The sequence below is a fragment of the Emys orbicularis genome, chromosome 1 (assembly GCF_028017835.1).
Source record: "Emys orbicularis isolate rEmyOrb1 chromosome 1, rEmyOrb1.hap1, whole genome shotgun sequence".
Lineage (NCBI taxonomy): Eukaryota > Metazoa > Chordata > Testudines > Emydidae > Emys > Emys orbicularis.
The window spans coordinates 76,863,877-76,889,766 of record NC_088683.1 but is presented as its reverse complement, the minus strand read 5'-3'; the positions used below and the strand labels follow the sequence as shown (position 1 = coordinate 76,889,766).

General features: G+C 42.5%; 1 protein-coding gene across 1 annotated transcript in view; it reads right to left on the bottom strand.

The window, feature by feature from the left end:
- PTPRQ (protein tyrosine phosphatase receptor type Q) overlaps positions 1 to 25,890 on the bottom strand; it is a 179,005-nt gene that overhangs the window by 88,046 nt on the left and 65,069 nt on the right. The window contains exons 19-24 of the mRNA XM_065403406.1: positions 24,814 to 24,959; positions 12,897 to 13,065; positions 11,766 to 12,059; positions 11,163 to 11,438; positions 3,822 to 3,973; positions 797 to 938 (exon numbers count right to left, since the gene is read on the bottom strand). Coding sequence (XP_065259478.1) covers positions 797 to 938; positions 3,822 to 3,973; positions 11,163 to 11,438; positions 11,766 to 12,059; positions 12,897 to 13,065; positions 24,814 to 24,959 — 1,179 coding nt within the window. The remainder of the gene's footprint in view (positions 1 to 796; positions 939 to 3,821; positions 3,974 to 11,162; positions 11,439 to 11,765; positions 12,060 to 12,896; positions 13,066 to 24,813; positions 24,960 to 25,890) is intronic.

Sequence of the window (25,890 nt, the reverse complement as noted above, 5' to 3'; positions counted from 1 at the left end):
TCATGTTATCATTTTATCACTTTTAACAACATGATAAACATTTGTTACTAGTAAAAAAATATATTAAATATCTACTAGTCATTTAAAATAAACACTTCCTAGCAGGCTAAATCCTGCCTGTGCTCTCTTCCCCTCTCTTCTCTGCTTTCTTCTCAGTGCCCCTGTTTAGAAAGGAAAAAGGCAGTTTTCTAGCTTCTGTAACTTCAAAGGATATGTGTCAAGCACAAGATGCGGCTAGTAAATGGTTAATTAATTAAAACAATTATATTGCATAGTTCTTCCCAGTTGTCAGAAAGACTGAGATATCACAAAGGAAGATGTTTAATTAGTGACTGCCTTTGTTCCCTAAATAAGTTATCAGAAAATGTTAAACATTTGTATTTGTTAAAAAGTAGCTTCTGATTCATTTGCCATCTCTTTGTCCAGCTGCCTGTGATATTACTGTAACTTAGTTGCTTTCACAGTGATCTAAAATATAACTTTAGTCTCCAAAGTTTGATATTTATCTAATTTTCCTCCTACTATCTGTGTGCTACAGAAAGATTTATAGGAGCCATATATGCCTATCTGTTCAATTGAGGATATTTCTAATTTCAGACTTCTAACATCGAGTTAGAAAAGTAAAGACCTCATCTATCAGGTACAATAGGAATGCGAGTGCATGTTGTGACAATGATATAGTTCTGAGTTCCATTACATTTGGAGAGCAAAGGAAGAATGCTGTTCAGTTATAAAAAGAAATCTGCATAGACAATGCTGCAGTTCATGAACAAAGAAAAAAAAACCTGTTTCTAACCTGATTCTTTTGTTGTGAATTGGACAATGTTACTGAACTGATTGCCATTTCCAACTCTTGTAAAAGCAGAGACACTGATAAAATAGGTGCTGAATGGCTCTAATCCAACAAGGTTTGCGTCACTCTGTGAACCTGAAACGTTCTTAGAAGAAAAACACAATTGTTAGCACAAAATCCACATATTGGAACACACCGGGTCTCATACTCCCCACACTGACGTTAATGAGAGTTTTGGTACTGCAGTCTTGTCTCTGGCATCCTTCACGTCTCCATGTCACACAAAATAGTCCAAGCAGGGTCAAATCCTTTATCATGCTACTTCAGATGTGCACAAGCCAGATTTTTTTCTGTATGAACAGGGTACCTCTTTCAAGATTCCTTCTCCCCCACCACCCCCGCCAGAAATAACATGACAAAATATCAGAACAAAAAAATGAGAAAGACACAATGGAGAGCTTCTGTAGAAATATAGCAAATAACAACAAGCAATCACATTTATCTGCCCCTCTGTTTGTTTTTGAGGGTTTAGTTCCTATTCATGTTAGTGAGTGAGCCAAACCATAGAGTAGATATTATTTGATTGATTGAAAACACTGCTTTCCCATTCCCTTCCTTTCCACTCTTTCTCCCTCAGTGTGGCTTGTGAAGAAAGTTTGTCAACGGAAATTATTATAATTACAGTAGTACCACACCAGCAGCCTAACTCCACATATGCATCCTGTGCCAGCCTGGAGAGCTGCTGTCACAAACAAATACCCTCCTCTCCATCTGCACTGCCTCCATCGCTGATAGCACCTCTTCAGATATAGATTCGGTTGAAGGGAAGGATTTCCATATAACAGGTTGATGCCAGCTTGAAGTGTCACTTGGGCTAACTTTTTCATTTTTGCTTGTTTATGGCACGATGCCCTTCCTGTCCCTCCAGCCTTTGTCCAGCAATTGGAGAGAAAGAGATAGGGGTGATTTCTTCTCCCCTACCTGAGACAAGAGACTATTTTGGGTGACGAAGAAACATGCAGGGAGGGAGAGGCAAGAGTATAGGCTATCCCTGGTAACAGCTGTTCCTGCAGCACTCACAGCCATCTCTTCATGGGACTGTAAAAGCAGTAGGGAGAGCTGTTCAGTTCTACTGCGAAAACAAATGCAGATTTTTCAAAATAATGTTTAATTATACAACTTAGCTCTGTAGTGAGGCAGAGTGGCCTCCCACTGAGCCAGAGGGGGGGGACGGACCATGATGCGAGCCCTGGTGGGCGGAGCCAGGCTGTGCTCGCCCCTCCCACCAGAAGTGAGAGGGAGGAACAAAGTATAAAAAGCGGGTCCTGGAGCTCAGCTGGGCTGCAGCCCTTGAAGGAGCCAGATGCCTTTTGCCTGCTCCTGAGCTGCGAGACTGCAGCGGACCCCTGCGGTGCAAAGGAATGGCCAGAGCTGCTGGAGCCACCCACTGACCAAGCCACGGAGCAGGTGCTGGGACTACCATGGGCCTTCTATCCAGATGAAGCGAAGGACCCCCTGTGGATCCAGGTACAACTTGAGGTGAGCGGAGGAAGTGGCCTTGGGGCAGCCAACCTTAATCTGGCTGCATTGCTGCCAGAGACCCGGTCAGCGTGTTGCGGCTGGATTCCCCGCTGACCCAGTGGCAGACCACTCTGCCACTGTTGGGCTCTGGGCTGGGATGCAGTGGAGTCGGGTGGGCCTGCGTCCCCCTACCCTTGCCACCTCATCCCTGCGGTGGCAGTCCCTCCTCTTTAGGCCAAGAAGCCTGTGTTCATCGGCCATCTGCCGGAGCTAAGATGTCCAACCCTCTTGCTACTCGGCCCTGAATATGGACCCGAGCCATAGACTCCTTACGGCCCTGTCCTGACTAAGGGCTTGGCCCTGAGTACAGGTGCGAACTACAGACTCCTTGCTACTCCCACCCTGACTGCGGGCCGGGACCCATAACTGTTTGCTCCTTGTCCCTGATTGCAGGGTAGAGACCCCAACTGACTACCGCTCTGCCCGGACAGTTGGCCACAGCCACAGGCTGGCTGTTGCTAATTTCCTAATTGTGGATGACTCCCAGTGACCTAGTGAGGCGGAGTAGCCTCCCACTGACCCAAAGAGGGAGGGACCACTGCTAACCCACTACAAGCTGCAGTCTCCCTCTGCATGAATTGGTCTGCCTGTCCCACTGCTGCACTCCACACAGTCTGCTCTCTTGCATATACTACTCTTCTTCTGACAACGTGAAGGAAGCTTTGTGTGTGGCAGAAACATCTCAGCTAAGTGCCACTGCTGGTCTCTATCACATTTAACTGTCATGCAGAGTCTGCCTACTGTTGGATTCCGTCTGGCCTGTCCTCAGATGTGTAATGGAGGAGCTTTCACATGTCCTGCATAATGGCAAGCAAAACGGAATTCCCTGTGCACAGATGTAGAAACTGCTCTGTCCCTATTCTATCAGGACCACATGATGTCCCCCGCAACTCCACAGGATCCTGGGCACTCCTTCATGGGTTGTAGTAGCAGACTATAAATGCCTTGGGGCAGGAACTGTCTTTTCAATTACACATACGTGCAGGGTCTAGAACAATGGAGCCTGGATCCCTGTTTGGGACTGATTACTGCAATACAAAGAAATAACAGATGCGTTTCCCTTGCGTGGTGAGTGGCCCCACAACAGACATTATATGGCTGAGGGAGAAGGAGTGTGAACCTCCACACAATCCCTCACTGTGGACTGTATCTAAGAATATGATTTAGTCCACAATATACATGCATTTCCATAACATCTTTAATCAGTGTCTTTTATGAAGAAACATTAGGGGGAAAAGAAAATCACCTCATCTAAGTTATGAGTTCATATAATTTTGATTAATGCAGAACATACCTAGGCATATAAAATGCCTTACATATTTTTGGTTTTGAGACATGAGTCAGATAGCCAGAAAAATAAAATATATTTTTTCATGAGTCAGATAGCCAGAAAAATAAAATATATTTTTTCAAATACTTAAAACACCACTAAATATTATAAACATACCTGATAAACTATGGTATGACTCTTGTTTTCATGAATCTTGAAACTATAGTTCTTAATAGCACCATTTGGCTGAGGACTTGGCCTCCATTTTAGCCACACAGAGTAGGCAGTATAGTTGAAAATAGCCAAATCCTGAGGAGGTGCTAATGGCACTGTGGGAGAAAATGCTCATTAGTTCAAATGTATGATGTTAATTTTAGGCAAATATGAATACTTTGTAGGAGCAAAAGATCACAAAGATTCATTATGCATTCGTGTCTGAGCTTAACTGAACCAATCTAGTACTGCTACACTTTTAACAAAGAGCTCCCAACAACTCCTGAGTCTTGCCCCATTTGCCTGTTATAAACTCTATTTACCAAAGGTGCATGTTGTTGGAGAAAGTAAGGGTGAGGAACCGGATAATCTATTCATGTTGTCTGTCATTTAAACAAAAGCATATTTTCATAACCAAGGAAGTATGAAAATATTTGGCAAAAAACAGAGTAGATCAGAGGTTCTCAAACTGGGGGTTGGGACCCTTCAGGGGGTCGCAAGATTATTACATGGGGGTCGCAAGCTGTCAGCCTCCAGCCCAAACCCTGCTTTGCCTCTAGCATTTATAATGGTGTTAAATATATTTAAAAGTGTTTTTAATTTATAGGGGGGGGGGGGTCACACTCAGAGGCTCACCAGTACAAAAGTTTGAGAACCACTGGAGTAGATGCACTTATAGAATCATAGAAATGTAGGACTGGAAGGGACCTCAGTAGGTCAACTAGTCCAGTCCCCTGCACTGAGGCAGACTAAGGCCTGGTCTACACTACGAGTTTAGGTCGACTTTAGCTGCGTTAAGTCGACTTAAGCCTGGACACGTTTACACGACGAAGCCCTTTCTTTCGACTTAAAGGGCCCTTTAAATCGGTTTCTCTACACCACCTCGACGAGGGGATTAGCGATAAAATCGGCCTTAGGGGGGTCGGAATTGGGTTAGTGAGGACGGAATTCAACATTAGTGGCCTCCGGGAGCTATCCCACAGTGCTTCATTGTGACCGCTCTGGACAGCACTCTCATCTCAGATGCACTGGCCAGGTAGACAGGAAAAGCCCCGCGAACGTTTGAATTTCATTTCCTGTTTGCTCAGCGTGGAGAGCACAGGTGACCATGCAGAGCTCATCAGCACAGGTAACCGTGATGGAGTCCCAGTCCCAGTCCCAGGATCGCAAAAGAGCTCCAGCCTGGACCGAACGGGAGGTACGGGATCTGATCGCCATCTGGGGAGATGAAGCAGTGCTGGCCAAACTCCGAAACAGTAAAAGAAATGGCAAAACATTAGAAAAGATCTCCAAGGCCATGAAGGACAGAGGCCATAACAGGGACGCACAGCAGTGCCGCGTGAAAATTAAGGAGCTAAGGCAAGCCTACCACAAAGCCAGAGACGCAAACGGAAGGTCCGGGGCTGAGCCGCAAACATGCCGCTACTACGAGGAGCTGCATGCCATTCTAGGGGGTGCAGCCACCAGTAGCCCAAGCGTGTGCTATCAGTCCCTCGCTGGAGACAGGGAAGCGGGTTCGGCGGACGAGGAAGATGAGGATGGAGAGAACATCATAGATAGCTCACAGCAGCAAGGAAGCGGAGAAACCAGTTTCCCCAACAGCCAGGATATGTTTGTCACCCTGGACCTGGAACCAGTAACCCCCGAACTCACCCAAGACCCTGTGGGCACACAGGGGACCTCTGGTGAGTGTACCTATGTAAATATTACACATGGTTTAAAAACAAGCGTGTTTAATGATTAATGATTAATTTGCCCTGGCAATCGCGGCCAGTACAGCTACTGGAAAAGTCTGTTAACGTGTATGGGGATGGAGCGGAAATCCTCCAGGGACATCTCCAGAAAGCTCTCCTTCATGTACTCCCAAAGCCTTTGCAAAAGGTTTCTGGGGAGGGCTGCCTTATCCCGTCCGCCATGGTAGGACACTTTACCACGCCAGGCCAGTAGCACGTAGTCTGGAATCATTGCATAACAAAGCATGGCAGCGTATGGTCCCGGTGTTTGCTGGCATGCAGACAACATCCATTCCTTATCGGTCTTTGTTATCCTCAGGAGAGTGATATCATTCACGGTCACCTGGTTGAAATGGGGCGATTTTATTAAGGGGACATTCAGAGGTGCCCCTTCCTGCTCTGCTGAACAGAAATATTCCCCGCTGTTAACCACGCGGTGGGGGGGAGGGGTGAAGTGACCATCCCATAGAATTGGGTGTGTGGGGGAGGGGAGTTAGTTGGGTTTGTGCTGCATGTTAAACCTGAAACCGCAGCCCCTCCTTTTACATTGCAAACCCATTTTAAATGGCCAACCCAACGGGTGCTTGGTATGGTTAATGAGAGCAGTACTGTTTTAAACCATCCCCACTTGTTTACAAGGTTAAAAAAGCCAAAAGACTGTGTCTTACCATGGCTGCCTGCAAGCTGAAATCTGTGGCCTGGCACTGCGTGAGTGATCTCTCACACCAAACCGGCAGGCCCTCAATATAAGAGGAAAAATGCGACCTTGTAACGAAAGCACATGTGCTGTGTGATGTGAACAGCAAAATCAACGTGAAAGAGTGTACCCATTGTTCTCCAAAATGTATCTTTTTTAAACAACTCTCCCTTCTCCTCCACCAGCTGCAAATGTTTCACCTTCACAGAGGCTAGTGAATATTCGAAGAAGGAAGCGAAGGACGCGTGACGAAATGTTCACTGAACTACAGACTGCCTCCCACGCTGACAGAGCACAGCAGAATGCGTGGAGGCAGTCAATGACTGATTTTAAAAAAGCCCAATATGAGCGAGAGGAGAGGTGGCGTGCTGAATCGCGGGCCGAAGAGGAGAAGTCGTGTGCTCAAGAGGAGAAGTTGCGTGCTGAAACGCGGGCTGAAGAGCAGAAGTGGCGTCAACTTGTACTCATAAAGCAAGAGTCGATGCTCCGGCTGCTGGAGCATCAAAGTGATATGCTCCTGCGTATGGTTGAGCTGCAGGAAAGGCAGCAGGAGCAGAGACCGCCGCTACAGCCCCTCTGTAACCAACAGCAGGAGCAGAGACCGCCGCTACAGCCCCTCTGTAACCAACAGCAGGAGCAGAGACCGCCGCTACAGCCCCTCTGTAACCAACAGCAGGAGCAGAGACCGCCGCTACAGCCCCTCTGTAACCACCAGCCCTCCTCCCCAAGTCCCATTGCCTCCTCACCCAGACGCCCAAGAACACGGTGGGGGGGCCTCCGGCCACCCAATCACTCCACCCTAGATGATTTCCACAGCAATAAGTTTTAAAGTTTTAAAGTGCAGTGTGTCCTTTTCCTTCCCTCCTCCCCCACCCATCCCGGGCTACCTTTGCAATTATCCCCCTAGTTGTGTGCTCAATTAATAAAGAATGCATGAATGTGAAGTAACAATGACTTTATTGCCTCTGCAAGTGGTGCTTGAAGAGGGGAGGGTAGGGGAGGGTGGGGTGGTTGGTTTACAGGGTAGTAGAGTTAACCGGGTGCGTGGGGGGGCTGCGATTTCATCAAGGAGAAACAAACAGAAGTTTCACACCGTATCCTGGCCAGTCACAAAACTAGTTTTCAAAGCCTCTCTGATGCGCACCGCGCCCTGCTGTGCTGCTCTAACCGACCTGGTGTCTGGCTGCACGTAATCAGCGGCCAGGCGATTTGCCTCTACCTCCCACCCCGCCATAAATGTCTCCCCCTTACTCTCACAGATATTGTGGAGCGCACAGCAAGCAGCAATAACAATGGGGATATTCTTTTCGCTGAGGTCACAGCGAGTCAGTAAGCTGCGCCAGCGCGCTTTTAAACGCCCAAATGCACATTCCACCACCATTCGGCACTTGCTCAGCCTGTAGTTGAACAGGTCCTGACTCCTGTCCAGGCTGCCTGTGTATGGCTTCATGAGCCATGGCATTAAGGGGTAGGCTGGGTCCCCAAGGATCACGATAGGCATTTCAACATCCCCAATGGTTATTTTCTGGTCCGGGAAGAAAGTCCCTTCCTCCAGCTTTCGAAACAGAAGAGAGTGCCTGAAGACGCGAGCATCATGTACCCTTCCCGGCCAGCCCACGTTGATGTCGGTGAAACGTCCCTTGTGATCCACCAGGGCTTGCAGCAGCATTGAAAAGTACCCCTTGCGGTTTATGTACTCGGTGGCTTGGTGCGCCGGTGCCAAGATAGGGATATGGGTTCCGTCTATCGCCCCACCACAGTTTGGGAATCCCATTGCAGCAAAGCCATCCACTATGTCCTGCACGTTTCCCAGAGTCACTACCCTTGATATCACCAGGTCTCTCATTGCCCTGGCAACTTGGATCACAGCAGCCCCCACAGTAGATTTGCCCACTCCAAATTGATTCCCGACTGACCGGTAGCTGTCTGGCGTTGCAAGCTTCCACAGGGCTATCGCCACTCGCTTCTCAACTGTGAGGGCTGCTCTCATCCTGGTATTCTGGCGCTTCAGGGCAGGGGAAAGCAAGTCACAAAGTTCCATGAAAGTGCCCTTACACATGCGAAAGTTTCGCAGCCACTGGGAATCGTCCCAGACCTGCAACACGATGCGGTCCCACCAGTCTGTGCTTGTTTCCCGGGCCCAGAATCGGCGTTCCATGGCATGAACCTGCCCCAGTAACACCATGATTTCCACATTGCTGGGGCCTGTGCCTTGTGAGAGGTCCATGTCAATTTCCTCATCACTATCGTCGCCGCGCTGCAATCGCCTCCTCCTCCTCAGCTGGTCCTCCTGGTTTTGCTTTGGCATGTCCAGGCTCTGCATATACTCCAGGACAATGCGCATGGTGTTCATAGTGCTCATAATTGCCGCGGTGATCTGAGCGGGCTCCATGATCCCAGTGCTAGCTATGGCGTGTGGTCTGAAAAAAGGCGCGAAACTAGTATCTAAAGACCAGGGGAAGAAGGGAGGGAGGGAGGGAGGGGCGGGTGACTGACGACATGGCGTACAGGTACAGGGAATTAAAATCAAGAAAGGTGGCTGTGCATCAGGGAGAAATACAAACAACTGTCACACAGAATGCCCCCCCCCAGAGATTGAACTCCTAAGCCTGGGTTTAGCGGGCCGTTGATTTGACGGAGGGAGGGGGGAAGGAAATGAATACAGAACAAATCTATTTTTTACATCTTAAGACGACAGTGCAGCATGACTGATAGCCCTCGGCATTTTCTGGGTGCTTGGCAGCAAATACTGGGCGCGTACCAGTATGACGATGATGGATACCAATCATAATATAGTTTTTAATGCCAAAAGGCAAGGGGTTGCTGCTGTGTAGCAATGTAGCCCCACGTGTGCCAGCCACATGTCTGCCAGCACCCAGATCGCCCTCGGCCTTTTCTGGGTGCTTAGCAGACAATACTTGGCAGCAAATAGTATACTACGACTGGTAACCATCATTGTCCAACGAGGACGGTTAAAGGCAAGGGGTTGCTGCTGTACAGTAGCCAGAAGGATCGGTAAAGGCGCTCAGGCTACAATAATCTATGAGCATTTCAGGCAACCTGTAAATTTACTTGCTTTCAGACCTGAGGAAAGCTCTTCTTGCAGATCTGCTGAGCACCCAGATCGCCCTCGGCCTCTTCTGGGTGCTCAGCAGACAATACTGACAGGACGGTTACCAGTCGTAATAAACCATCTACTGCCAAAAGGCAAGGGGCTGGTGCAATGCAGCCCTACGGCTGCCAGCCCCACAGCTACCAGCATCCCGATCGCCGATGAAGGCTACCAGTCATGCTGCACCGTCTACCGCCAAAAGGCAGTTATCTGCTGCTGCTGTGTAGCAATGCAGTCCCACGTCTGCCGGCACCCAGAAGACATATGGTGACGGTGAGCTGAGCTGAGCGGGCTCCATGCTTGGCGTGGTATGTTGTCTGCACAGGTAACCCAGGTAAAAAGGCGCGAATCTATTGTCTGCCGTTGCTGTGACGTCGGGGGAGGGGCCTGACGCAATGTACCCAGAACCCCCCGCGGCACTGTTTTGCATCATTCGGGCATTGCGATCTCAACCCATAATTCCAATGGGCGCCGGAGACTGGGGGAACTGTGGGATAGGTACCCATAGTGCAATGCGCCGGAAGTCGACGCTAGCCTCGGTACTGTGGACGTGGTCCGCCGACTTCATGCACTTAGAGCATTTTATGTGGGGACACACACAATCGGCTGCATAAAACAGGTTTCTATAAAACCGGCTTCTATAAATCCGACCTAATTTTGTAGTGTAGACAAGCCCTAAGTATAACTAGACCATTCCTGACAAGTGTTTGTCTAACCTGTTCTTAAAAACATCCAATGATGGAGATTCCACAACCTCCCTAGGCAATTTGCTCCAGTGCTCTAGAGAGTATGAAAGAGACTTATTAGAACACATACTCCATCCCAAAGGGCCTCTAGACTATTTACTATAGTCTTATCTAGCACTTCAATCAGTCTAGTTTGAAAGGTACACAATCAAAATATTACACATGTATCCTAAAATATTGTACCTACTATTGTTACTAGTAGCATCTAAGATTACTAGAATTAAAATTAGAGCTTTCATATATATACACACATTTTTCCCCTCTCTACTTTGTGCATTTTTTATATATATCGAGTAGGATGGCAATGTGCAATGTAATCTGAAATAGAACAAGGAGTGAAAAAAAACCCTGTAAGTGTCTGTAAGTATTTTTAAGGAATATTTTCCTTTTGGAGGTGAGGGTGGGGTGGGTTGTTTGTTTTCCCCCCAAAATAATTGACACTTGACAAATTATGATGCATTCCAAAGGCAAAAAGAAACTGATCTTCAAGTATTCTTATGAGCCCAAGGCTAAAAGTAATCTCTAGGAAAGATAATTTAGCACTATAATGGGTGAATTCTGCCAAAGGCAGGGAAATCTCACATGCTTCCTTTCAATTTGGTGGCAGAATTTTTAAAAGGGGCTCCTGTGAGCCATTGAATGCCACTATTCTTGGGCACCTCAAATTTATTTTCTTGTGCAATTTGAGAAATGAACTACTATGGGCCCATAGTAGTGAGAGTTAAATAGCCTTTGGTCAGAGTGTGTCCTCCCCTACAGTAAAACCTACAGGCAGAGTGTGGAAAGAGGACGAAATCCCAGAATTCCCTCTAAACTCATCTGCCAGATGTTGCAGGTTTGTCTCCCTGCCTTCTACAGAAGCAGTGGTGTGTCTGGCCCCATGCCCCAAGGATTTTAGGGGATCAACCAAGATAGGATCAGCCATGTGGAAGCCCTACATCTCTGCACCAGCTCTGGGGTCCTCTATTTCATACATTTATTTCCAAACAGCATGATATGATTTTATATATCACTCACCTGACTCATCCGTGTAAAAGTTAAGCGTAGCATAGGGACCAAGTCCTCTGATAGTTCTTGCAGCAGCAAAAATACTATACAGTGTAAATGGTAAAAGATCTTCTAGGATGATAGAATTATTGGAGGTAGACCAAGAATCATTCCTTTCTGGTCCATATAACTTTAAATCATAACTCATTATGATACCATTTGGTTGGAGAGGAGGCTCCCAGGACAACATAACTGAGGTAGATGAAAGATTCTTATACGTTCTGATTACAGGTGAAGATTCAGGGACTATAACAAGAAATGAGAAAACAAACAGAAAAAAACCTAAGTTATCCCACAAAAAGGTGAATTATGGTGGAAAATATCTTTAAATATCAATTAACTTTGTTCTCTTATCAATGCTAACTTCTACTTCATGGTCTCAATGAAGCACTACAATAAATCTGCATGACAACAGTTATTGTGGGTTGCTTTATTAGTTAATTTGACAAAAATAATTAACAAGTATATCAGTAACATTATTTCATAAGAAAACAACCTAATGATCAAGAATTTTTAGAAGGCAATTTGCTGTTAATAAAATTCTTTAGGAATTAAAAAAAATCCTAAACCTACCATCTTCTTCAGTTTTGATGTGTAGTTTCAAAGTGTGCATTTTAGAAGATCCCTTCACTGTTGCTGGAATGATTTTCAGAATATAATCGGTGTACTTCTCCAGCTTATCCAAAACCACGCTTGTATTGTAAGTAATGAGAGACAATATCTCACTGTCTGTTTGTGTATCCCATAAACTTAGTGAAACAAGGAAGAAGACTATACCATTTGGCTGGGATGGTGGAAGCCAGCTTACATGTATAGCAGTTGAAGAAACATTTTGATATGTCAGACTTTCAACAGGGCCATCTGGAACTATGGATTAATAAGCAAAAATAAATATATCTGTTAGTTTCATAACTAAATAATAACATAATATTTCATAACTAATAACAAAAATAAACACTCAAAGTGTTGCTATTAGATCAACTTAATCTCTAACATTATGTATTCTATGTTTTATTACATTATTTTCGTGTCTATAAATAAAAAGCTTTTCTTTGATCATCTCTGTTTTGATATCAAAAACAAAGCATCTTGAATGTATATATACATAACTATTTGTAGTTAATGTTAATTATTAAGGGGAGAAAATCTTTGTGATAGTTTAAGACAGATTTTCTCACACTTTGTGCTCAGAGAAGAAAAACTGCTTTTGATGCTACACTACAAAGAGAAGAGACTCAACAGATCAAAATGTCCTTTAGGAAGGGTTAAAGATTAGTTGCTTGATAATTAAGCTTACTCTCAAATTGTCATGAAAACTAGATGGGCCAAAGAGAGGCTGAACTGTAGGGTTTTGTATTGATAATGGTTATCCTGAAAGTTAAGGTGGAAAAAATAAAGGTGACAGGTTCAAAATGGAACTTGGAGTTAAGAGTCTGCTCAATCTATTGACACAAAGAGGTCTCCTTCAGATACTAATGCTAAGGTTCATGAGAATGATCTATCCCCATTCTAGGCATAGGAAATACCATCAAACCCATGCAAAGATAAATGCTACAGTATGGTAAACAGTAGTAGTTCACTGTAGTACTTCTTTTTAACCTTTTCATACCAAAGAATGCAATAATTTTTAAAAGTTCTAGAACTATTTCATAATGAAAAGCTTGGATGTACATTTGAAAATTTAAAATAGAGATGTTTACATACTATCTTGATCTGTATATACGTGTATTATCTCACTGGTCTTGTTTCCATTTCCAAAGGCAGTGTCTGCAGTTAACCACACAGTATAGTAGCTGCATTTTGCCAAATTGTCTAATACTGCAGACAGAGATTTATTGTCAACACCACTGTCAATGTCTTGGCTGGTGAAATTCTAAGGAAAAGAAAGGAGAAGGATATCATCTTTAATCATTTACAAACAAATTGGTATTTCTTTGTTACTTTCATTTTCTCTATCTACCCATCCATCCATCTATCCACCCACCCATATAACTCATTTTAGACCATTTACTAATCATAAACAGACACTTCAATTCTCTAATGCTCAAGTCAGCCACACTGATTCCTGTTTAATGCAGTCAAATAAATAATTGTATCTTTTCTATCTAGTTTCCTATCTAGACATTACACATTTATATGGCTGAGTCTCTTTCTAACTTGGCTTTGTTTACGCACTATTTCTTTTTTAGAAAAAAATATTTGGTAGAGTGAATGTATTTATGCATATCAAGGGGGGGAAATCAGAAACTGTACCAACTATAAATTATTGACAAAAAGATACCCCACCAGGACTAGAGTACCTGACTTTCTTCAGTATTAATGTCCAACACTTTACTCAAACTGATAGAGACTGTTACAATAACTGAATTTTACATCACCCACCAGAGGGAACCCATACATTCCTTTGCTTATAACACCACCAATTTGGAAACAGAAGAGAAAAATCAATTCATTTTTATGTAAGAGCTATTAAATTCAAATAAGCTCAATGGGTCAAATCCTCAGTGACTGTAAAGGAAGATGACCCAGCAGAACCAGTGCAATTCTGCAGTGGCCCAGGAATTAGGGACCCTATTTGGGGGACATGCAGCCATGTGGACAGTCAGACTCTGCTTTGCCAGGACTTCCTGTGACTCTGCCTAGTATTCAGGGTTCAGAGACAGGTCCCATTCTAGTGGGCCTGTGACTACGCATATCCACCAGCCACTCTTCCCTATAGAACAGTGAACGTGTGCACCAGTGGTCAGGACTAACACAGCCCTTATATTTTAGAGGCAGCTGTGACATGTCCTCAGGGGGACAGGATTCTTCCCAAGCTCCTGTAAAGTGCACAGTCCAGCCACTTGGGCTGCTTCTTAGTTCCAGTATTTGGCCCCACAAGCACCAACAGTTCCTTAAAATCAGAGTTAACTTACTGTGGTTTATGCCTTGTTAAAAAAAAGGGGGGGGAGGGCAGGGATAGAAGGGGGGAGTGAAGAAGAAGTTTCTTTGTTTTTAGCAATATATATTTACAGAACTAGCTGACTTACTAAAATGAGATTTTTTGTGTGTGCGCACATTTGAGGATGAAACATTATGAAAATGCAAAAAATGGCAATACCATACATTTCTGAAAGAGGCACTGTGATTCTTTACCAACTTGGCTGTGACCTCTCCTGTGAAGGCTTTTAGTTTTTCAACAAATAATCTTAATGTCTATTACCCCTATGTCATAATACACATACATTTAATTTTACATTTGACTAATTTCCTTACTTTCATGCTGGTGAAACTATTTTACTTCTGTGAATAACAAAGGGCCAAACTCCCATTGACTTCAATAGGATTTGCCTGTGAATATCTGAAGGCTGAATTTAGCCCAAAGTTATTACAGTGAAACATGAAACATCCTACATTGACAGCACTGGAAACCAAAGTCCTCTTCTGGTACATTGAACAGGTGCAGCACAAATGGAACAATAAAAGTGTCTCTATGCCAGCCCACTAATGCACCTGGACCCCGACTTGCAATTTGTCTATATTAGGAAAAGAGGACGAGGGTAGGTCAGAGTTACCCAACAAATTAGCTAATCCAGACCTAACCAAAACCTTTTCCCTAGTGTAGATGCAAGTTAATGCCTTTTGCCTCAACGTAGCTCAGTAGTTCTCAAACTTTTCACACAGCAAGCCTCTGAGTGCAACCCCCTCTCCCCCCACGTTATATATTAAGAACACATTTTTTATATTTAACTCTGTAATAAATGCTGCAGGCGAAACAGGGTTTGGGGGTGGAGGCTGACAGCTCACGACCCACATGTAATAACCTCACAACCCCCTGAAGGGTCACGACCCCCAGTTTGAGAACCCCCGATGTAGCTGATTAAAGTTAACGCTAGTGGGAATCTCACTTTGAACTTGTGTAAATGACTATACAAGATTCAGGGCAATGGAGAATCAGGCCCAACATACTTAAATTAAATTTTCTGATGTCCAACTATAGGAAGATAGTGACTCACCTGTGAATGAGAGCACCATTCCCTTTGTTTTTGATGCAGGGGATCAGACAAAGGGCAGGAATTAATTCCCTGACTTTTAAAGATAAAATTTCCAAGTACTGAAGAGAGTTTTAATTTCTGGATTTAATAGTTCACCAGCTATAAATCTCATGCAAAGCTTTAAAAAATTACCTTTATATTTTCTCAACAGTTTTGCATTTGGGCATAGAATGCTGTAGCTAACCTACCTGAAAGCTATAACACTATTTGGTGGTTCATTGAAACCCTATTTTGAAGGGAGTGTAATTGTAGCCGTGTTGGTGCCAGGATATTAGCGAGACAAGGTGGTGAGGTGATCTCTTTTATTGGACCTTCTGTTGGTGAGAGAGACAAGCTTTCAAGCTGTAGAGAGCTCAATGTGGGTCGAAAGCTTGTCTCTCTCACCAACAGAACTTAGTCCAATAAAAGACATCACCTCACCCACCTTGTCTATCTATTTACAAGGGAGACCATTTAGTCTGGCAGCCAAGGGGCAGATAACTCTAACTCATGATATGACAAAATATTAGAAAAGCATGCACAGATAATGAGGGGTGAGGGGACACAAAGAGCTACTGGGATGCAATTTGCAAAATAATGAAACTTAATTGTATTCTGGGGATTCATCATTATAGGACATTTTACGATTAATTCTGGCTGCAGATGAGCGCAAACTGCTTAGGACTTCTTGGCAAACTGAAGCTACAGCTGAAAAAAATTCTTCTTCTGCTTCCTTCCTTAATCAACACACAAAGAAGTTTTGGAATAGCAAAGTATCATATTATTAAGAGCAGATAAGTGTAAGCAATACACACAACCAATGAAAGTGTTTGCAGAAAACAATATTCTTCTTGGCCCAGGAAGCATTTCCAGCTACATAATGTCATAGCCAGTGATATACAGACATCTCAGAGCTTCTAATCTTAAGAGTAAGCGTGTGTCACTGCTTTGCTAGTATCATTTCTTTCCATTCTCCCTTGCTCTGGGCTTGTCTTCACTGCATTGTTAGTTCCAGTTAGAATACTTGAAGTACTACACTTGCGTTAGCCTAGGTTGGGGCCACACGGCAAAGGCTACCTCAGCCATCCTCAAGTTACTGTGTGCACATGGTTGCAGTACTGACTCAAGCAAAGGAGTTTGCCTTCTGGGGGCATAACCCTTAGTTCTTAGCACTGCGCTATTCCAAGCCGTTCCTTCCAAACTTCCATGATGTATTTCAGGAAACCATTTTTTGCCCCTCCTAGTCATATGGGTTGAAGTAGTGTTCACCTGGCAGCTTACTGCAGCACCTCACTTCCGCACGTGTTGATTGTCTGCATTCTGTTGGAAATCCAAATCTTAAACAATGGGCGGGATCCATGGCTTTTTCTCAACCAGCTCTCCTAGTCCCCATGCCGGGTTTACAGTGGCAGAGGCAGCTGGTGTGAGGCAAGAGATGGCAGCTCCAGGGGCCCAATCCTTTCCCCCCGTCCAGCTCCTAGTTCCCCTGGCTGGGTAGGAGCAGCAGAGGCAGCTGGTCTGTATCAGTGTTCCCACATAGGAAAGATTTCTCTTAAAGTGCATTAATTGTGATGGTGATGCTGGAATAAAACTGTGTTGTTAAGTTCCCCTCCCTCTCTCGTGTGGCCAAAGCACTCACAGAAACAAAGGATTCAACAAAGAAAGATTTTATTCAAAATAAATCACACTAGCAGTCCTTCTGCTTTAAGCCAAGTGTCATGCACCCAAGTGGCACTGTGCCATGTCACATATATGGAGAGTGCACGTGGTTATCACTCCACCATTGTTACATGGGGGTGGGGTGATGAAGGTAAACCTGACCATGGAACTGGCGAACCCCCTATCCTGGGGTCACTAGCTGCAGCTTGTGGGATCATGAAGGAGAGTGTGTGGTTGTAGGATGAGACTGGTGCTGAACCTGGGCTAGTACAGGGGCCAGGTTGTTCTGTCACCTGCTGGCCATAATGCTCAGAAACATGACCATTTGCTTCTGACTCTCCTCACACTGCTGCTGGGTGTCTTGCTCTTACATGGCATGGTCATGGGCGATGTACTAGGTCATCATGAGCTCTTTTCTTCAGCATCCTCTAAGCTGCAGTCTGGAATTGCCACTCCTGCTCCAGCATTTCCCCCTCTGAAGCAAGAAAAGGCAGTGACACCTTCCACCAAAGTCCTTATGCATCTCCATCAGCAGTCTGTCCCTTGTCTTCCTCCTCCTGCTTTCTGATTCAGTAGCCTGGCACTGACAGTCAATAACTTTCTGCAAGGGTGGGTGATATGTACTTGTGCAGATGGGCCTGTAAAGCAGAGAAACAGTATATAAACCTTCTGTCCATGGTAAAAAAAAAAAAAAGGAAAATATCTTCCCTTTAATTTTGTGCATCGCAGCAAGGTATAAGCTGAAACCTTTATTTCAAGGCCTCCACTCCGCTCCATAACCAATACTCTCTCCTTTGCTAACTTCCAGGTTTTCTGATCATACCAACAATATAAGTGCTTTACATATCCTGGGAACAGTGGTATGGACTGCCTCTAGTTCCAGCTTGAGAGAGTGCACACTACTATATATGCACCTGGCAATTGCTTGCACTCAGCGCCAATCCTGCCTTCATGGGCATTTGTATACTTGTATTAATAATGCTTGATTTGTGCACATACAGCAGTGCGTTTTACAATAAATCTCTGTTAATTTCCCTGCTTGGAATCCAGCTTGGATCCTATGTAGATGCAGGGGGGAGGAGGAATTGGAGACTGGGGTAGAGGTAAGGCATAATGATAGTTGTCACACCCAGGAGGGACGGTAGAGGCACCATTAATGGGTGCCCAGGGGTGGAGTGGGAGTAATGGTGGTTTCCCATGCCCATCAAGGAATGCAGACGCACCAGTAGCTGAAGCGCACCCTCTGAATGCCTGGGGGGAAGGATGGAGGCTGTGAGGGGGAAGTGGAAATGGTGGTTTCCATGTCTAGAAGGGAAGCTATAATTGGCATTTGCCTGCCCTCTACCACACAACATCCCCCAGTAGAGACTGGTCCTACACAGGCAATGACGGGCCCCTTATGCCTTTTCTCCCCAACCATAACAACAATGGCGAATTGAGTCCTCACCTGGCTGAGACAACACTGGCTCATCTGCCGTTTCCTCCCTGTCCCATTTCTCTCTGATCTGTTTCCTCTCTGGAATCCTGGGTGAATTGGAGTGGCTGTGGCATCCACTGGTGACCATCAGCCTCCACCTCACCTAATTTCACTGTGGCAGGCGACAGTCCTGGCTCTGGGTCATCCTAAAGGTCCTCCATCCTCAGTCAACTTCCCCAGGGGCCTTTGATCTGTCCAGGGTGTAAATGGGTTCCGTACTTGGGGCACTGGAGAACACCCAGTTGAACTGCTTGTAGTGCAGTGAGCTTGTCGAGGTCTCCCCAGACTTGGAGTTCTGGTCCATTGCCCGGTGGTACAGTGGCTTCAGGGATTTGATAGCGGAGCTAGAACAAACACTAACGATGTGGAAAGCCCTGTGCAAAGCAGGGGTCTGAATGTTGAATTGGGGTATTTATGCTGGCTGCAGATAACCCCTGGCCTGAAGGCTGGGTGGATAGACACAACAAATAACCTGGGCTGGAAATTTTGGGAAGGCATTAGGGGACTCCCAGCATCTGAGTTACTAGTTCAAGGTTCAACAGCACTCAGGTGTCAACCCACACCCCTTTATGGACTAGCTGGCTTGACTGTAAAACACACTTAATTCAGGCTAGAGATTTTTGTACATGGATGCAAATTGGGTTAAGGACAACATTCAAGTTCTACCTCGAGCTTACACTGCAGTAAAGACAAACCCTCCCTATCTCCTGGCTCTTTTTCACTTTCTGTATGTCTGTACGCGTAGTGAACAATAAACACCTGGTAAACCATAGGAAGCCATACTGCATATTCCAAGAAAGAGAGAGAATGGAAAGAAACAATGTTACCAACAATGCTACTCCAACCCTCACTCTCTCAAGGTTAGGATCACTAAGTTGAACATCGAGAGGCAATCAAGGAAAATAAAAAATAGCACTAAAATTTCAATTATATGGATAGAAATGTCTGGATGAATTAGTTAAAATTACATATTCACTTGAAAGTTTGGTGCCTACTCTTGATACTAGTGACCCTCACTAATTATGATACTGAAAAACATTCTTTTATTTTCCTCTATTTTTAAAATTTGTTTACTTTGAGTATTTAACAGTAGTTCACTATTTCAATGGAACCACTCAAATGCTTTAGTTAAGCACATGCTTAAGTGCTTTACTGGATGTGGGGGCCTGTGGGTATAATTAGCTTCACTGTTCTGTGGATACTCTTTCCCCAGGGCCTGCAAAAAGAGTGTTTACCAGTAACAGCAGCAGCCAAGCTGGAAGTGATACGGAGAGAGAGGAGGCAGGAGAGTTCCTGGAGAAACAGAAAAGAGGGGCAGGGCAGAGGAGTGGGCCTCAGCATGTTTGATGTTGTTTCTGTCAGGCCCACCCAAAAGATGCTTATAAACATCAGCGAGGAGCAGAAATATCTTGATAATTTTTTTATTAAGGAATTTTAAAAATGCATGATATACTATTTAAAGGAGGCTCTAACATAATCGTTTTAAAAATAATTTAGTTTAAACAAAATCAAGGGAATAGTATGCCCTTTAAAACTTCAGTTAAAATGCATTTAAGTGACTCAAAAAAACTTTAAATTACCAATATAAATATGGAAAAAGAGGTTTGGTTAGGTCATTCACCTTAAGAGAAAAAGATTTAAACTCAGCTAGAACATTAGTACGTAAGTTTATCTGTAAATAACAAATACATTAAGGCAGAGCTGAGTTTTGGACCTGATGAAGCCAACAGCCACAGGACTCCTAGCTTTCAGAGGAGCTACACATGTAAAGGAGAATCTCAACTTTCCTTAAGACAAGCATGGGTCACATCCTCTGCTGATGTATACTGGCATAGCTTCACTTCCATCAATGTGGCTCTATCCATTTATGCCATCTGACAATCTGGCTCTGGGTTTCTAGTACTTTTCCTTGTAAGTATAAACTGATCACTAGGGTTGAAAGGAACAAGCAGCTGAGCACCATTTCTGCGGTAGGAAACTGAGACCAAAGATTTCCCTATCCCAGCACATACTTATGTAAAAATAGTCAGTTAAATTTGAGGTATATTCCAAAAAATTATCTCTCTAATCCTCCCTGCAAACCTCAGGTCAGCTCTGTGCATATGTGACACTGGTGTGCAGGAATAGGTAATATTTTGGAGGTAAAAAAACTGTTTTGCAGGTCTGCCCTAAGAAAGCTCTTGCCAGCTCTGAATAAAGAAATACAGAATTTAGTAAAAAACAGGACAGGCATTCAGTTCATTTCTAAGAACATGGAAAAGAACACACAAGAAGTGTTTCCTAACTGGTAAAGGCAGGTAATTGTGAAGGCGTAGGATAAATTTTCAAGGTAAAGAAAGGCTCTCCCTACGTGAAAAGCCCAAGTTAGCTGGGCTTCTAAACTCTCTGGCATAGCTTTTGAATCATTTAAACAAAAAGTATCTTTAGCAAAAGAAAAATGAATACACCATCGTTATCTTAATTGTGGCTTGCTTCTAAATCAATGATCAAATATGGAGATAAGGGCATTACAAACTTTTAGCAATTACCATTAACCAAAGTAGAACTAAAAAGCTAGAGCTAGTGATAGAACATTGCCCACTTTTTGTAGAGGAGAATCAATAAACAGCTATGTGTACCTTGTTTTCAACCACATAAGAGATGGTTTGTAGAATAAAGTATATGGATAGATTTCTTTTTCTACACAAGGTGCCATGTAAAGAATATATGAAGCAACCAACAAAGTTCCTAAAATTGTAAGATGTAGAAATTATATGGTGGAATGACATCTCTCATTGTGTGTTTGTGTTTTATTTCTGAATTTTTATTATGTAAAAATTCATGAAAGCTGTTTAAACAGAAATAAAAAGTGATGTATGGAATCTGGACTGGTACTGATCATCATAGAATAAAATGGATTTAGAAAAATGGCTGCATCAAGGTATGCGCTTTTAGCAAACCACATTAGAAGTTATGATCAGTTAGCTGGGCATGCAGTAAGCACCGCTATGAAAAATGAAACGTGGACATGCAAAATGTGCCAAGGAAAAAAGTAACAGATTAAAAACATTTAAAACCAAACTTTTTCAAGATGAAAAGGTTAAACAGTGCTTCAAAATGAAGGCTGTAACTGACATTAAATGCCAATTTGAAGTCTGGGTTTCTCTGAGGTCATAGCTTCACATTGTGCCATCGCCCATTCACCCTATTCTCAAAGAGAATAAGATACTTATGCTTACCCTGGCCTGCTAGCAGGACTAGCAGATAAGAGGAGCAGAAAGGATGATTTGATGTGTATGCTTACAGTCATATTTCAGATAGGCATGCACCCATAAACTCAAACCCAACTAATAGGTCTAATTTTACTCCTAACAGACTGTGCGACCAAGGTACTTCTAGCTAACTCACATGCTAATTATTACATTGTGTGTTCCTTGGGGCAGGAAATGAGTCTTCTCTATGGCTCCCATTCTGCAATCAGATCTACGTGAAACTTACACTCATGCAGAACCCCATTTCAATGGGGCTAAACATGAGTGCAAAGATTGGCCAGCACAGAGCAGATTGCAGGAGCAGGGCCTACATTTGCAGAGTGACATGTAAACATATATCTTCAGGAAAATAAATATCTAAATCCAGTAAGTGCTAACTGTAAAATTATGCCACATACATCAGATTTTTTGTTTTGTACTTTGCTGTCTTCACAACCTTACATTTCTTCATTTTCTTCCACAAACACAAAGCTTTTAACCAAAAATTTGTTAAGGAAAATTATATTTTCTTGAATTATATTTGCATATAGTAATATATAACAACAAGGAGTCCAGGGGCACCTTAAAGACTAACAGATTTATTTGGGTATACGTTTTCGTGGGTAAAAAACCTCACTTCTTCAGATGCATTTGAAGAAGTGAGGTTTTGTACCCACGAAAGCTTATGCCCAAATAAATCTGTTAGTCTTTAAGGTGCCACCGGACTCCTTGTTGTTTTTGTGGATACAGACTAACACGGCTACCCCTTGATAAATAAATTATAGACACTCTTGAATGATATGGATATAAGCAATTAAAAATTCATATCCTGGTTCATGAATAGAACTACTCAGCACTATGGTTATACAAATTAAATAAATAAATAAATAAATAAATAGTTAATATCAGGGCTGTCAAGCGATTAAAAAAATTAATAGCGATCAATTGCGCGATTAAAAAAATTAATCCTGATTAAACAATAATAAAATTCCATTCATTTAAATATTTGGATGTTTTTTACATTTTCAAATATATTGATTTCAGTTACAACACAGAATACAAAGTGTACAATGCTCACTTTATATTTATTTTTATTACATATATTTGCACTGTAAAAAACAAAAGAAATAGTATTTTTCAATTCACCTAATACAAGTACTGTAGTGCAATCTCTTTATCATGAAAGTTAAACTTACAAATGTAGAATTCTGTACAAAAAAAAACGCATTCAAAAACAAAACAATGTAAAACTTTAGAGCCTACAAGTCCACTCAGTCCTACTTCTTGTTCAACCAATCGCTCAGACAAACGAGTTTGTTTACATTTGCAGAAGATAATGCTGCCTGCTTCTTGTTTACAATGTCACCTGAAAGTGAGAACAGGCGTTTGCATGGCACTGTTGTAGCCGGCGTTGCAAGATATTTATATGCCAGATGCACTAAAGATTCATATGTCCCTTCATGCTTCAACCACCATTCCAGAGGACATGCGTCCATGCAGATAACGGGTTCTGCTCAATAACGATCCAAAGCAGTGCAGACCGACACATTTTCATTTTCATCATCTGAGTCAGATGCCACCAGCAGAAGGTTGATTTTCTTTTTTGGTGGTTTGGGTTCTGTAGTTTCTGCATCAGAGTGTTGATCTTTTAAGACTTCTGAAAGCATTCTCCACACCTCATCCCTCTCAGATTTTGGAAGGCACTTCAGGTTCTTAAACTTGGGTCGAATGCTGTAGTCATCTTTAGAAATTTCACATTGGTATCTTCTTTGCATTTTGTCAAATTTGCAGTGAAAGTGTTCTTAAAACAAACAACATGTGCTGGGTCATCCTCCGAGACAGCTACAACGTGAAATATATTGCAGAATGCAGGTAAAACAGAGCAGGAGACATACAATTCTCCCCCAAGGAGTTCAGTCACAAATTTAATTAACGCATTATTTTTTTAACAAGCGTCATCAGCATGGAAGCATGTCCTCTGGAATGATGGCCGAAGCATGAAGAGGCATATGAATCTTTAGCACATCTGGCACATAAATATCTTGTGACGCCAGCTACAACCGTGCCATGTGAACGCCTGTTCTCACTTTCAGGTGACATTGTAATTAAGAAGTGGGCATTATCTTCCATAAATGTAAACAAACTTGTTTCTCTTAGCGATTGGCTGAACAAGAAGTAGGACTGAGTGGACTTGTAGGCTCTAAAGTTTTACATTGTTTTATTTTTGAGTGCAGTTATGTAACAAAAAAACATACATTTGTAAGTTGCACTTTCATGATAAAGAGATTGCACTACAGTACTTGTATGAAGTGAATTGAAAAATACTATTTCTTTTGTTTATCATTTTTACAGTGCAAATATTTGTAATAAAAAATAATATAAAGTGAGCACTGTACACTTTGTATTCTGTGTTGTAATTGAAATAGATATATTTGAAAATGTAGAAAACCATCAAAATATTTAATAAATTTCAATTTGTATTCTATTGTTTAACAATACAATTAATCGTGATTAATTTTTTTAACTGTGATTAATCGACAGCCCTAGTTAATATATATCATGCATAAAATTAAGATGAGTATGAGAAGTACCTACACAATAAACCACATCCTAATGCCCAGATTCATAACAGATAAACAAATGCATTTCTTCCATGATTTAAAACAGTGTAGACTAACCTCATTTGTCTTCTATGTTTTAAAATAATATGTTATAATTATGTTAGAAAGAAAAACTGTTTTCTGCAGAGACATTTACTAAGGAGTAACAGACTATGAGGCAGTATTCTATCCTTCCCTATGGCAACACTATCTTCTGATTTTCATTATTGCTCAAAAAATACATTAAAAACATATAAGAATGTCATTTCACTAGGCACATATCATTTCACTTTGCAGCCTAGAACACGAGATCATTTATTCTACATGAAATTTACTCTCTTTTTTTGGTATGCATTAGTCCCTTCATGCTTAATAGCATAAATGCTCCTTGAGATGGATAGGAATTTTGAAATTGCAGGATACCACAAATATAATTTCAAGGTGAGGGTTAGGCTAATGCACTTATCCCTTTAATAATATGCTAAAAATCAAAATTATCTGGTAATGAGGTGGGAGTGAAAAAAGAATATGACATTTACTGTACAGTTGGTTTAATCTTTTATGATACATTAAAGATTCAAAGAAAAGTAAATGCATTTTTCTGTACTAAAATCTACAAAAATGATATAAAAAGAAACTTACCTTCATAAAAATTCCTGAATTATTTTTGTAATAAACTGAATAATATTGTATAATCCCATTAGGCCTTTGAGGAGGGGACCAGAAAACCATTATTGATGATGCAGTGAGGTTTCTGTACATGACATCTTTTGGTGGATCACTTGGTGCTGGAATAAGATTAAGTTTTAGCTTATGTAACATAAGTTTTTGTGCTTTTTATTACCCAAGATTTAGACTTTATTGACTTGAAAAAAATGTTATATTAAAGCATAGATCCTGTTTCTGGAGGAGGTGGGAAAGGTACAATTGAACTAATGGCTACCAATACACTCTGAAAGCCCTGATTTTCAAAGACATTCATTTTTCAGAGAGAGTCAAAGACATGCATACATTTACATGCACAAATCCAAGTTTATGCACTCAGTGAACCTATGCAACTTGAGATGTGTAAGTGCGTGTACTTACTGTTTTATGCAAATATAAATCCCAATTCATGCATATGCACAAAGCGTTATGCATGCATGCAATCTTCTTAACAAATGTGTTTCGTGTGTATACAGAGTCCTTTATGCGTGTTTCATTAACTAAAATAAGTTTTTCACACTTTTTACTACCATTAGCATTGCAGAGCCAATACAGCTAGGGAACTGCGAGTTAGATTCTATTCTAGCTCACACCATCATTCACAGAATTATTGACTAAGATACTGATCCTACAAATGACTATGTGCAGAAAAATCCATGTGCTTATTCAGAACCACACTTTGGCCACTAAGGCTCCACAAAGGTGCAGAGAAACATGCACACAGCTAATTGAAGGATACGGACCTAAGTTTCAGTGGCAGAATTGTTATTGTTGGTGACATCAGAGCCAGAAAGGAACTAACTTGAATTTCAAAGCTAAGTGTACAGTGTAGCCTCCTAGAAAAAGACCTTTCACTTCTGAAGTATATGAAATTCATTTGGATCAAATCAACTTGGAATCCCACAATGCCATGTTTATAAAACTGCTTTCAGACTACAACCACATTACACCTGTGTTTGTGAGAGAGACACACTAAAACTGTCAGGGCTTTCCTTCTCAGGACCTTATTTCACA